General features: G+C 41.8%; 1 protein-coding gene across 3 annotated transcripts in view; it reads right to left on the bottom strand.

Moving 5' to 3' along the window:
* The window catches only part of sptbn1.S (spectrin, beta, non-erythrocytic 1 S homeolog), a 121,631-nt gene that overhangs the window by 34,127 nt on the left and 72,834 nt on the right, over nt 1-14,670 (bottom strand). For all 3 annotated transcript variants that reach the window (XM_041564324.1, XM_041564325.1, XM_041564326.1), the window contains 10 exons: nt 11,318-11,433; nt 8,945-9,057; nt 8,654-8,841; nt 7,255-7,372; nt 5,003-5,161; nt 3,257-3,559; nt 2,969-3,122; nt 1,342-2,212; nt 1,118-1,255; nt 256-1,012 (listed from right to left, as the gene is read on the bottom strand). In XM_041564324.1, the coding sequence (XP_041420258.1) occupies nt 256-1,012; nt 1,118-1,255; nt 1,342-2,212; nt 2,969-3,122; nt 3,257-3,559; nt 5,003-5,161; nt 7,255-7,372; nt 8,654-8,841; nt 8,945-9,057; nt 11,318-11,433 (2,917 nt within the window). The remainder of the gene's footprint in view (nt 1-255; nt 1,013-1,117; nt 1,256-1,341; nt 2,213-2,968; nt 3,123-3,256; nt 3,560-5,002; nt 5,162-7,254; nt 7,373-8,653; nt 8,842-8,944; nt 9,058-11,317; nt 11,434-14,670) is intronic.

Genomic DNA, 14,670 nt, shown 5'->3' with positions numbered 1-14,670 from the left:
TAGTTAGTTAGTGAGGTCACTTTGGACATATTTGTAAGCATTGCCTTTTTCTGTCATAGATACCTATGGAAGGCCAAATTGAAGGTCAATTAGAGCAAGATTTTGTGTGAACACTTATTTGATGTCCTACATATTCTTAGGACTATGGCTGAAAGCCTAATAGGGCAATGGTTGAACCCTAATGGACCACAGAAAATGTGTCTTTTACTCTATTATTTTGGGATCACGGCTAACAAGAAGTATTATCCTGTTTACCTGGTTATTGAGAAATGCTTCAGCTTGCTTTGTATCTCTTAGGAAAAGCTGATAAGCATGAGACTGAGAAAGGAGGTTCTGTCTGTTTTCCCACATCTTGTGAAGCTCATTCCATCCGGTGTCAAGAGCCTGAAGGCGTTGGTGCAAGAACATGTACTGTGCATCTGTTTGTCCCTGTGTCACCACCTCACCCATATCCCTCATCTTCTGGTAGTCTTCCTCATAGTTGTCGATTTCATTCTTGATGTTTTCATGCTGAGTAAGAAGCTTTTCGGCCTCTGCCATTGTGTTTGGCATGTCCTCTGATGCAATAGCAGTCTGGGTCCTGGAAAGCCAAGACTGGAAGTCATCTAAGTCACGCAAGAACTGCTGCAGCTTGCTGGCTTCACCAAGAGACTCTTCTCGATTCTTTAGTGTTGTTTTCATTTCTTCCCACACGTTGTTAATTTCAGCAAGTCTGTCCATTATTGCCTGAGCTTGGTCAGGATGCTCAGCTTCCAGTTTTTCTGCCTCTTTCTGGAGATCAGTCAGTTTCGCCTCAATGGCAGCCAGATCACGTTCCATGCCAGTTAATTTCCTCTGCAGAGCCATAACGCCGGCCAGGTCATTACCAAGTTCTTGTGTAGACTCAATGACTTTGGTCTTTTCTCTAATCCAGGACTTTGTCTCATTGCACTCAAGGTGATAGTTTTGAATGCTGAGTGCTGAGTTAAGTGCATCCTTTGTTCTGTCTACCAGCTCTCTAAACTGACTCCATCTGGGAAAAGTAAACATTCAGGACATGAGAACATATAATTGGGAAAGAAGTAAAATGTAGTATTTTGACAATGTTTATATCATTTCTAGAATTCTGCACACTCACCTTGTGTTCAGTTTATCCTGCTGTGCTTTGATTTCCTTCTCACTTGGGTGACCACTATGGATAAGCTGACGAGCAATTTGGTTCACCACAGCCACCCGAGAAGCTTGGTTGTTCATTTCTGGTTCCAAGCTTTCAAATCTAAAGTTAAAATAAAAATGGGCAACATATAAATATTTGTTGGTCATTTGTTTTCCCGCCAAAGTCAAAGAATATCAGCAAGATACCTGTGTTGAATAACTTCAAGATCTTCTAGTTTTTCAGGGATTTGCACGTTATTTAGCCATTGCTCCTTCTCGACAATCCAGAGCTCGCAGGCATCAGCTTCACTAAACATTTTGTAGAGCGTAAGGGCATCTTGCAGAGCCTGTTTTCGAAGCTTTGCCAGCTCAGCCAATTCTTTATATCTCTCTTCAATGCCTGACAATCTGTTCTGCACATCTGTGGAATTAAATCGCTCCTCGGGGAGGGCAGCAGCCTGCTCATGGAGAGCATCAATAGTTGATCGGTAACTTGCAATTTCTTCAGCAACATCCTTGTGCTTTTTAACCAAGGACTGTGTAGAATATTCATCATGCCCCACGTCACTACTAGATACAATCCTCAGGATGTCTAACATCCATGCATCAACGTCATCAGCATCTGCCTGGAACTGATAGAAACTGGATGTATCTTCCAGACGTTTCTTTCTGATTGCAGACAACTGTTCCAGATTTGCCCACTGCTCCTGAATATCCTTAATTCTCTCTGATATTTTCTCAGAACCGAAATGGTCTTCAGCAATCATCTCGTCACCCTCTTTAATTGTTTGAAGTAAGTGTCCACTTCGACCGCTCATCTCATCCTCAAAAGCTTTATGCTTGCTATACAGACGAATAACACTTGTCAAGTCCTTTCCATAGTCATCAGAGGACAGAATCTGTTCCTTTTCACGAATCCATCCCTCTTCTTCTGCCATTTCCCAGAAAAACTTCCAGAGGCGCCTAGACTCCTCTAGACGAGCCCGCCTCTCTGCAGCTAGCTGACACAACTCCTGGTAACAGAACTCCATGTGGGCCACACGATCCCGAATAACTTGAGGGTCGCATGGTGTATAACCTACAAGCCAAAAGAAAAGAAATCAAATGTGAATTTAATCACAGTGGTACTGGATGTACATTTTAACATGTGTTTCAATGAGAAGTCATCGCTATATGGCTATTTAAGATATGCCAGTTGAGAAATCGTCTCACCCTAAGGTAGTAAGTGTCATATCTATGTAACAAGTATGTTAACCTTTAGTTTACATGATAATGTATTTAAGCACATACACATTTCCCAAAGATTGAATGGTTAATATACAGCATGCTTTTTGTGGATGGGGAACTGAATAGGGACAAATGGGTTTTCTATATGATATTTAAGAAATAAAAACATTTTCTCTTATTGTTTGTATTACTATAAAGAGGATACAATGGAATAAACATAAATACTTTGGATAAACTACATGAGCCAAACAGGCGGAAAAGCCTATAGTGGGATTAAAGTAGTTGGGTATTACGAACACAAACATTTGCTGAAATCCAGACTGCTGTGTATACAGAAGACGATTCACGGTAAAGAGCACAGCACAACAATTAAAGCATATTCTATTTTCTTTTCTAACTGCGCTGTGTAAGACTATCATTTTAATGATGAAACTGATCAAAAATGGCTTGATTGAAATTATTTAATATCTCTAAGGGGAACAGAAAGACAGTCATTTGTAATGTAGTGGATTGCATTCAAGGGATTTATACCCTAGTTAATCCTCTGAGAAGCAGACAGTTTCTAGCAGAATGGGTTAAATGTAAATCCCTACATTTCCACTCATACCTTCTCCTCCAGTGGCAAATTTCTGAGCAGAAGCATTGACAGCTCTGACCCGGTCTGCTTGAATGGCAATGTCAGCCTCCACCAAGGCATGTTTCTGCAACAGGTCCTCAACCCCCAGCAAATGTTTCCCATAATCTTGAGACAATAACATAACCTGCAACATGGATGCAATTGGAAAAATTGAATTAAAGTATGAAACAGAAGCCTTGTGTTCTACAAAGAGCTGCCATGATGAGGGACAGCTGTAAGCAGGACCAGTGCATTGAACATCAGTCACATATCAGTTACCTTCATTTCATCCATCCAGTCCATTATGTAGAGCATTTCCTGGAAAACCTTTTGCAAGCCGAGGTTCATTTCAAGGCGCTGTCGTCGAGCCCTGAGAAGCTCAAGAAGATACTCCCACAGTCGAATGACATTATCCTTTCTGGCGGTGATGCGCTTGATATCATGGTAGTTTTCCGCTTCCAGTTCCCTAGCGACTGCCACCACAGCCAACACACGCTCTTCATAGGCTGCAATGTCTGTTTCAATGGCCTCGTGCTTCTTTGTAGCTGCTTCCACAGCGGGGAGGTCAAAACCAAAATTATCCTGCAAAACAAAAAATTAACTACTTGCAAATAATTTCTAGGTGGGTTTGAGCCATTCACAAGTAACACACTGAACAGTGATGACAGACTATGAAAACTATGTTAATATTTGTGCAAGTCCTGCTGTTTAACCAAGTGGAATTCACGTAACAGATACAGGAAACAAAACTGCAGCCGACTGAACGTCAACAATACAGAATACATTTTCCTTAAACTCCAAAGAACAATTAAACTCCAAAGAACAACTGCAACTAGCTCATGTCAGGGGGAAAAAGGGACACATGGTCAGCAGATACCTATGTAAAGGAACCTTTCTCAAGAATGTATATATAATGAACAACAGTGCAATTACAAATATATCAGGATAGAGACTTAAAACCCTACCCAAATTACGCTAGACTGCCTGCTGGTCAAAGGATATAAAAGTAAGCAGTGGGAACTGGTTATAAATGTACAGGTGGATTTTCCATAGAGGCCAAAGAGTCCCTGCATATATTCAGCAGCAGGAATATTGTGTATTCTTATATATGCTTATTCAGGACTGGAACTAAAGGTAGGCAGAAGAGGCACCTGCCTAGGGCCCAATGATAGGCGGCGTTGGTCAGTTACCTCTTAAATTGTCTTCTGTCTAATTGTGAACGACTCCCTCCCGAGTCAGAAACTCACGTATCTAGCTAGAGGTTGCCCTGAGAAGTTCACTGCTATATGGCTTGACTTACAGAATAATTAAGCAAGCCATGTTGTGTACTGTACGGATATTCCTAATGTTACATAGGCTATAAGAAATGTAGCGTGAATTGGATATATAGCTAAAGGAATGAGTCCAGTTCAATAAAATGTAATAAAGTAATACTTCTAACTGTTACTTTAACCGTTCAGATCCACTATATTCAGTCTAACAAAACTCTGTATTGATATGTTGTAAGGTTCATGGTGCAGTTTAAGTGTAGAATGGATGGGCATTAGGGATGCGCGGGCCTGCCCAATACCCACGGGTCGGGCCCACCTTACATCCCACTTTCCAGGTGCCACCTTACAAATGCCGGCCTCCGACTTCTGGGTTGAACTTTTATAGACGCGCGCCTGCTCACGCGCCCCTTTTGTGACATCATTGGCAGGGTGAGTTGGCACGGATCTTTAAAAGGAACCCGGAAGTCGGGCTCGGGAGGAAAAGACCTGACCCGCACATAACTAATAGGCATATATTTTCAGGTTATGGGCGTCAGGTTCTGTAACATCTCATAAACAGCACAATCTACAAAAACATACTGGATTCCATTAAACATTGTTGCAAAAAGAAACATATCTCACTTTTTCACAGCTGACGACCTGGTGCAGATTTGCCTTTCACTGCATGCTTATGAAATATTTCATGTACAACATTAATAGTCTATGGGCATGCTAGCGCAACAGGTGATAACGGAACACTGAAAGGTGATGCTACCTGGGACACCAAGCGCTGGTTTTCACTGAGCCAGGTTTCTCTCATAGCTGCCTTGCGATCAAATCGCCGTGCAAGTTGTTCCAGTTTCTCCTGTCGAATGAGCTCATTGCGCAGTGCCAACTCTCGCTCGTGTTCGGCTTTTTCCAGTCTTTCCCAGGCCTGATATTGAACGATTACAAAACAAAGCAGCTCAGGGGTAGTTCTACACATACTCAGACTGAACCCAACTGACAGTTGTAAACCTAAGCTACTTGGTACATTTTCCTTTAGTACCTGGTTTAACCCAATGATGCCCATTTCACTTTAATGATCAATTAGAGAAATTGCTGATATAACTAGCAAAAACTACAATTAAAAACAAATCAAAAATTATTTCAGTTCAGTTAAGTGTATACAGAACACACTGGGGCTCATTTATCAACACTGGGCAAATTTGCCCATGGGCAGTTACCTATAGCAACCAATCAGTGATTAGCTTTTTGAAGCCAGCTGCAAGTAGAACAATGAGTGCAGCAATCTGATTGGTTGCCATGGGTTACTGCCCATGGGCAAATTTGCCCAGTGTTGATAAATGACCCCCACTGTGGCATAAATATTTTGTGTTATTTTCCCTCCCTCTAACTGGGTCTACCTAGATGGAGTTAACGTAAAAAATCTGTATTCTCCTAATCTTTATAACAATATAAAATGTATATTATTTCAGCCTTTATAATAGTCTTTTCAGCCATTTTGCAAGTAGAACACTAAATGCAATTGTCAGATTGGTTAACATGGGCTACTGCCTAGGTGCAAATTTGCTCAATGTTTATAAATGACCCTACTAAATTTGCCTAGGAGCAGTAACCCATAGCAACCAATCAACAGGTAGGATTTATTGGTTACCAGTGTAATCATAGCAAACATCTTCTTGGTTGCTATGGGTTGCTGCTTCTGGGCAAACCTAGTGAGGTTCATTTATAAACATTGATCAAATTGGCCCTTGACAACCAGACAATTGCATTTATAGTAGGGATGCACCAAATCCACTATTTTGGATTCGGCCGAAGCCCCGAAACCTTTATCAAAGATTCGGCCAAACACTGAATGGAATACTAATTTGCATATGCAAATTAAGGTGGGAAAACATTTTCTACTTCCTTGTTTTGTGACAAAAAGTCCCACAATTTCCCTTCCCGCCCCTAATTTGCATATGCAAATTCGGATTCGGTTCGACGGGCAGAAGGATTTGTCAGAATCCGAATCCTGGCCAAATCCCGAACCGAATCCTGGATTCGTTGCATCCCTAATTTATAGCAACTTGTAGCTGTCTGAAAAAAACCTAAACCCTGATTGGTTGCTATGGGTTACTGCCCAGGTGCAAATTTGCACCAGACATTTAATGATTCTCAATAAGGGATTTGTATAGTAATTCGGCATCACGGACTTATGTACTAAGTGTCCTGTTACAATAAGGAAGTTTTGGCACAGTCAGGTGGCACATCAATGTGGCCTCTTTGATCCCCTTGTGTTACGGTTGGCTAGCTAAGCCTGTGAACTTGGCAGAGGTGCAACTGGGCAAATGAATGGGTTCAGATTCAAAGAATGCGCTGAGGGATAGAGTAACCACTCATCTACTGTGTAATGAGAACAGAACAAGAAACGGTCTATGTAAAATGCATTAACTGTAAAGTCACGTGGCCAAGGCATTGGGAATTGGAGAGGGAGAACAGAGGCCAAGTAAGTTTGTAAGGGAATTATATATGATCTCTGCAACATGAATGTTCATACTGTACTAGTTCTATCTAAGAGATAGCAAGACGAGGGTGATGAGACACTTTCACTATGGGCATTTCTGTACTAAGAATAAAGACAAGTGATTTAAAAATTTACATCATTGTAACAGGGGGTTTAATCTATACTTGAAAGGCATTTAATGCAAAAGCTTAGCAATAATTTAAGCTAGGCCCCTTTTAGCATTAAAGTCATCAAGAATGCGAGGAATCTGGCGCTGCTGTATGAATTTGTACATATAATTAGCAAATTCTATTCACACAGCCCAATAAATGCAGCAGAAACACAGGGTGGCACCAGCAGCCACACAGGAATTTCAGACATGGCAACAATGCCGCCCCTGAGCAGTTACAATCAATAAAAAGCTTTGTGTAAAGGTTCTTTTCTAATCTGCCCAGAGAGAACCACTGAATTCGCCCCTTACTGGAAATCTGCAGCTGGAAAGAAAAGGCATATTTAGGAGACACACAGCTGGCAGTCACCTTGTTAATATCTGAGATGAGTTTGCCCTCTCTTGGCATGTACACTTTCTGGTTATTCGCCCTCATTTTACTCTGGATGGTGAAAAGCAAGACTTCCAAATTTCCTTTCTCTGTAAATCTGGAAAGAAAAATAAAATGTAAGCATGGACATTCTATTAATTATTTAACTGTATTATGCCACAAGAAATACTATTGCTACGGACACATTCCACAGTTAATTAAATTATCGGCTATGATATTTGGCCAGATATTGGTCAGGCAGTTTCAAGCATCACATGCATGAGTTGATTAGGACTGGAGGGGCCAAGTTGGCAGTTTTCATCAGCCCATTTATGGCCAGCTTTATTGAAATGATACCTCTACATCAACGCTATAAAAGCAAAGAATCACCCATACTAAAAGGGACTAATTAAGGGCACACGGGCAGAGTCGGGGAGATTTAGTCGCCTGGCGACTAATCACCTCTTCTTCGGGGCGCCAATCTCCCCGACCTGCCTTCGCCTTCTAAAATGAAAAATCGCCTTCGGAAATCGAAGCGCCGCGAGTGCATTGTCGCAGGCGATTTTTCATTTTAGCAGGCGGAAGGCAATTTGGGGAGATTGTCACCCAGAGGAACAGGCGATTAGTCGCAAGGAGACTAAATCTCCCCGAATCTGCCAGTGTGCGACTAATCACCTCTTCTTCGGGGCGCCAATCTCTCCCGAACTGCCTTCGTCTGGTAAAATGAAAAATCGCCTTCTGAAATTGAAGCAACACGAATGCATTGCCGCAGGCGATTTTTCATTTTAGCAGGCGGAAGGCAATTTGGGGAGATTGTCACCCAGAAGAACAGGCGATTAGTCGCCAGGCTACTAAATCTCCACGAATCTCCCCCTTAAGGTGGGGTTTTTATGAGGTGTAATTAGTGTCTGCAATTTCCTATTTATTCTTTAATTTCAGTTACAGAACCACCAGCGTATTGAATATAATTAAAGCTTATTAAATTGATTGTTAAAGGGGAACTATCGCGAAAATGAATTGAAAATTTAATATACGCTTCCTCATACTGAATTAAGAAACTTTCTAAATACAATCAATTAAAAATTCTGTACTGCTTCTGAAATAATCCAGCATCTGTTTGCTTCTTTCTGTCTTCATGCAGCAGTTGGGTGTCAGATGAATGATTCAATATATCTTATAGGGGGGGGGGGCTCCTCAGACATTTCCGGTGTCACAATCCAATCGTTAGGCCCTAGGGCCCACCATCGGATCAGCCCAATATCGCCCACTTAAGGTGGGCACATCGGGGGAAGATCAGCTTGTTTAGAGACCTCTACAAACGAGTGGATCTGCCCATAAATGGCCATCTTTACAGTTTTCCATTCATTGCAAAAGCAATAAAAAGGCACAATGATCTTACTTGGGGGGTTTCTCCACAGTACGGTAAGTATTGAACGCCTGCAACTGCTGCTGTACACCAACCAAAGAATTGGCAAATTTCCGATTGTTCAGGATGATGATGGTCTGCTCAATCCACTCCAGGAGGTCGGAGGCCAGAGATTCGTATTTTTCAATCATTTTCTCTGTTTCAATGGCGTTGTCCAGCACCTGCAAAAGACAAAACAGTTTGTACAAAGAAGAATTTGTTTACATATATACCTAACGTGATACCAAGAGCCCGGTTCATTTTACATGCATTTCATCAACTTACTTTTCCTATACGTTTGCCCTCCACAGCGAGAGCTTTCATTTTGGAGAAGTAGTGGTAATATGTTACAACGTAGGTAATGATAGACTTTTCATCAGGATGATCCACGCTGATATCTAGAATGCAAGGATATACAAGACAGGACAAAATAAATGTAATGAAAAGGGCCATGCACCAACATATGTAGGTCTGGCATGCATCTGATTGTGTAACTGATCCAACTTCATGAAGCTGCCCATGCATGGCGCAGGATGGCTCACTGATTTGGTTGGTTTTGATTGCTGAGTGGGGTCCACCTCTCATTGGATTGGAGTTGATCAATCACATTGGAAAATGGTGGCTCTTTTTGACCCAATGGTAGGTCAGGATGGTAGCACAAGCTGGACCTCCCACCTAATATCTGAACAATTCAACTATTTGGCCACACGTTTAGTAATAATGCACACCATGCCATCATTTGGCTCATGTGTGGTTGCCTTTTCTACCTTGTTCATGTCTTGCCACTACAAATACTAATATATGACACAGCTGAATTAGGCTGCTACATACTTGCTGAAAGGTAGACTGGTCACCTATACACTGGGCCAAACTGGGGTGATAAAATGTCTGCCCAAACTTCTTCCAGATACATGTTGGGTAGACCGACAGGAGTGCCCCATACACAGTCCGATTAGCTGCGGACTCTGGCAGCTTCTATTGGCCAGTGCATGTCCAGCTTTAGAATGTCTGACCTTGCTCAAATTTGCATTAAAATAAAATGACACACCTATTATTGTGCTGACCAAACAACCTTTAATGTATTTATAGTATGTGTCACTGGGGCAGAAATTCTGATATGAGGCACAATGTAATCACTTAGTAGTAAATCTGCTTATGACACATACAGTGGTGTGAAAAACTATTTGCCCCCTTCCTGATTTCTTATTCTTTTGCATGTTTGTCACACTTAAATGTTTCTGCTCATCAAAAACCGTTAAACTATTAGTCAAAGATAACATAATTGAACACAAAATGCAGTTTTTAAATAAAGGTTTACGTTATTAAGGGAGAAAAAAAACTCCAAATCTACATGGGCCTGTGTGAAAAAGTGATTGCCCCCCTTGTTAAAAAATAACTTAACTGTGGTTTATCACACCTGAGTTCAATTTCAAAGGTTATAAAGCCATTTCTAAAGCTTTGGGACTCCAGCGAACCACAGTGAGAGCCATTATCCACAAATGGCAAAAACATGGAACAGTGGTGAACCTTCCCAGGAGTGGCCGGCCGACCAAAATTACCCCAAGAGCGCAGAGACTAATCATCCGAGAGGCCACAAAAGACCCCAGGACAACATCTAAAGAACTGCAGGCCTCACTTGCCTCAATTAAGGTCAGTGTTCACGACTCCACCATAAGAAAGAGACTGGGCAAAAACGGCCTGCATGGCAGATTTCCAAGGCGCAAACCACTTTTAAGCAAAAAGAACATTAAGGCTCGTCTCAATTTTGCTAAAAAACATCTCAATGATTGCCAAGACTTTTGGGAAAATACCTTGTGGACAGACGAGACAAAAGTTGAACTTTTTGGAAGGTGCGCGTCCCGTTACATCTGGCGTAAAAATAACACAGCATTTCAGAAAAAGAACATCATACCAACAGTAAAATATGGTGGTGGTAGTGTGATGGTCTGGGGTTGTTTTGCTGCTTCAGGACCTGGAAGACTTGCTGTGATAGATGGAACCATGAATTCTACTGTCTACCAAAAAATCCTGAAGGAGAATGTCCGGCCATCTGTTCGTCAACTCAAGCTGAAGCGATCTTGGGTGCTGCAGCAGGACAATGACCCAAACACACCAGCAAATCCACCTCTGAATGGCTGAAGAAAAACAAAATGAAGACTTTGGAGTGGCCTAGTCAAAGTCCTGACCTGAATCCTATTGAGATGTTGTGGCATGACCTTAAAAAGGCGGTTCATGCTAGAAAACCCTCAAATAAAGCTGAATTACAACAATTCTGCAAAGATGAGTGGGCCAAAATTCCTCCAGAGCGCTGTAAAAGACTCGTTGCAAGTTATCGCAAACGCTTGATTGCAGTTATTGCTGCTAAGGGTGGCCCAACCAGTTATTAGGTTCAGGGGGCAATTACTATTTCACACAGGTTTGGATTTCTTTTCTCCCTAAATAATAAAAACCCTCATTTAAAAACTGCATTTTGTGTTTACTTGTGTTATCTTTGACTAATAGTTAAATGTGTTTGATGATCAGAAACATTTTGTGTGACAAACATGCAAAAGAATAAGAAATCAGGAAGGGGGCAAATAGTTTTTCACACCACTGTAGGTGCGGAGCCAATACAGATATCGGTGAACATTAGTCCTGTTTTCGCAGTTGCTGTCTTACCCTCAGGGTCCAGAAGCTTTGTAAGGCCAAGGTGCTGCTCTGCCAGGTTAAAAGCATTTTGAAGATTGTAGTGTGCGTTTGATTTCTTCAGCTTATCAAAATCAATTAGATCAGGCCTAGATGGTAATGAAGAGGATATCAGTGTGTTAAAATGCCATAGCAACCGCATCAATTTACATAGGGGCAAAGAATATGCTGAGATCAAGATGTTATCCATGTCTTTCCCCAAGCACATAGTCCATCTGCAGTGTCTGGCTTAAAGGAGAACTAACTAACTAAAGAAGTAGGCTAGAAATGTTGTACATTATGTTTTGGCTTTCTATACCAGCCCAAGGCAACCACAGCCCTTTAGCAGTAAAGATCTGTGTCTCCAAAGATGCCCCATTAGCTCCTCATTTTTTTTTCTGCTGATTCACTGCACAGCTTAGGGACCGGCTAAAAATATACAATACACATAGAATATAAATGTCACAATATAAGGCCAATACAGATAATTACTATATGGCAGCACAGAAACCAGAGCAATTAGCATCAGAATATAGTAATCAGCCATGTAGCATCAGCTTATATTACTGACCAACCTCATTTTCTACTTGTAAATTAGTGATGACCCCTAAGCTTAGCTTCTCAACAGCTGCTCAGAGCCCACTGAGCATGTGAGTGTCACAGATACTTTCCAAGATGGTGATCCCCTGTGACAATTTGAATTCCTGGATCATTGTTGCTATTGAGAAGCTGAAACATTAGGCTTGTGCAATAAGATCAGTATATAAAATATGGCATTTTTATACATATTCATTTTTAGGGTTTAGTTCTCCTTTAAGGGAGCCAAAACTGCTTTCTATTGCAGAACCCCGGTGATCCTGGTCTATAATGGTAATGACAAACACAGGGATATTCCGGGGCGCTTTTGGCAGATGGCCAATAATAAATACACATTCATGGTCGAGAGATAATTGACCAACCCCAAGTCCAAGTAACTGTCATAAAAGTGAATTCGATGGCCCAGCTGGAATTGCTTGGGTGACAAGCCACCCTGAATCACCCCATTGTAGAAAGGCCATGCTGGATTTGGACAATGGATTCAATACTTCTTGTTAGTTTTACCACACACTCATACTGGGCCAATGAAGATTTGGGTTCCCCATAAGACATTATTATTCCATTCCAACAAGCTTCTGTGAAGCACAATGAGTTTCATTCTCGCTCACGTTCACATTATTATTACTCTGAGAAATCCACTTCCGATCAGAGATTTGTTCCCTCGCTAGAAAAACAAGTAGTTTAAATGAAGGCCCTGGTGGCAGAATGACGTTTTGAAAGGGAAATTAACAGCACATTTAGGGTCTGGCCACACGGGAAGATTCGGGAAGATTAGTCGCCAGCAACAAATCTTCTCTTCTTCGCGGCGACTAATCTCCCCGATCTGCCTTCCCCCGGCTAAAATGTAAATCGCCTGGGGGCAGGCACACGGAGTGCTTCGCTTTTCCAAAGTCGCCAGTAATTGCCTCACGAGGAAACTTTGGGCGACTTTGGAAAACGAAGCACTCCATGTGCCTGCCCCCAGGCGATTTACATTTTAGCCAGCGGAAGGCAGATCGGGGAGATTAGTCGCCATGAAGAAGAGGAGATTTGTCGCCTGGTGACTAATCTCCCTGAATCTGCCTGTGTGGCCAGACCCTTAAAGGAGAAGGAAAGCTACAGAGGCATTTTATTGCCAATAGATTAGCTGCAATAGTGCAAGCTAGAATGCTATATTTATTCTGTAGAATGTTTTACCTGAGTAAACAGCTCTAGAAACTCTCTGTTTGTTTAGAATAGGAGCTGCAGTATTAACATGGTGTGACATCACTTCCTGCCTGAGTCTCTCCCTGCTCTGGGCTCAGATTACAGTAGAGAAGGGAGGGGGCGGAGGAAGAGGAGCAAACTGAGCATGCTCTTGCCCAGGGCAATTAGGTTTAAGCTGAAGGCAGGAAGTCTGATACAGAAGCCCATGTGTACACAATAGAAGGAAAGAAATGCTGTTTTTCTTTTGACAGGGGACTCAGAGCAGCACTACTTTGGGGTGGTATATTTAGATGGAACTTTCTGATAAGGCTTACTTAGTTTTAACCTTTCCTTCTCCTTTAATAGTGGGACTAAATTCTTTCCTGCCACATGATAAATGCCTCTTTATACAGCCGCTAAGCCTGACAAATTGTGAAGAACATAAATATATGCTTAGAAGGTCTAAAGGAATAAATGAGTCTTTTTTTTTTTTTTTTTTTGGATCTGGCCCAATGCTCAAGTGTCACTTCTTCTCCACAACAAACTCTCCATCAATTATTTTATTTGCGAGCTGTACTTTTCCACCGTCTGCTTTTCTCATTCTGTCAACTTTCAAGAGGGCTTAAAGCTGAGTATGTGGTCTGGTCGTATGAAGAGCAGCGAGGCCGGCAAGCACAGCACCTTCAGGCCACACTCACTTCCATGAAAGGCTTACAAGCCAATAAATGTAAAAGCACGACGGCGGCATACATCGTATTATACGGGCAAGTTGCATAATGCAAGTTAACGAACAGCTCAGGTCTAAAGTAGGGTATATATTGCCTACCTGTTAAGACCCCCAAAGAGGTCACCAACCTAGAAACACAAGTAACTGTAAGCTGAATCATGAATAGCGACTTGCAATGCTAACTCTGGATTTGGGCCCCTTATACAGGTATGGGACCTGTTATCCAGCATGCTTGGGGTTTTCTGGATAACGGATCTTTCCGTAATTTTGGATCTTCATACCTTAAGTGTACTAGAAAATAATTAATTATATAATAGGCTGGTTTTGCCTCCACTAAGGATTAATTACATCTTAGTTGGGATCAAGTACAAGCTACTGTTTTATCATTACATAGAAAAAGGAAATCATTTTTAAACATTTGGATTATTTTGATAAAATGGAGTCTATAGCTCCATAATTTGGAGATTTCTGGATAACAGGTTTCTGGATAACGGATCCCATACCTGTAAAGTTTAATACCACTGATGCAGATTTCTTCCATGATCAGAGTGCAAATTCAGTTTGCCCTGGGTGCAGGGTCCTGGGGCATGTATCAAGCCCCCTGAATTCCTAGTAGGCACACCACTTACATGCTACAACAATTTCTTGTAGTAGTAGGGACATAGTAGGAAAAAGGCCAGGAGACAAGGGCTGCTAAAGAAAAGCTGTTAAGTGTATGATAGCCAGGGCTCCGGTACAAAAGCAGCAGTACAGAAGCCCTTTCCCACAAAAGAAATAGGCCACACCTTTTAAAGGTCTTACATGCCCTTCAGAACGTCTATGAAACCCTTCGGGTAAGGGCACACGGGCAGATTCTGCG

Source organism: Xenopus laevis, chromosome 5S (assembly GCF_017654675.1).
Source record: "Xenopus laevis strain J_2021 chromosome 5S, Xenopus_laevis_v10.1, whole genome shotgun sequence".
In the NCBI taxonomy this organism is placed as follows: Eukaryota; Metazoa; Chordata; class Amphibia; order Anura; family Pipidae; genus Xenopus; species Xenopus laevis.
The sequence above is the reverse complement of the archived record's forward strand: the minus strand, read 5'-3'. Positions and strand labels throughout refer to the sequence as shown.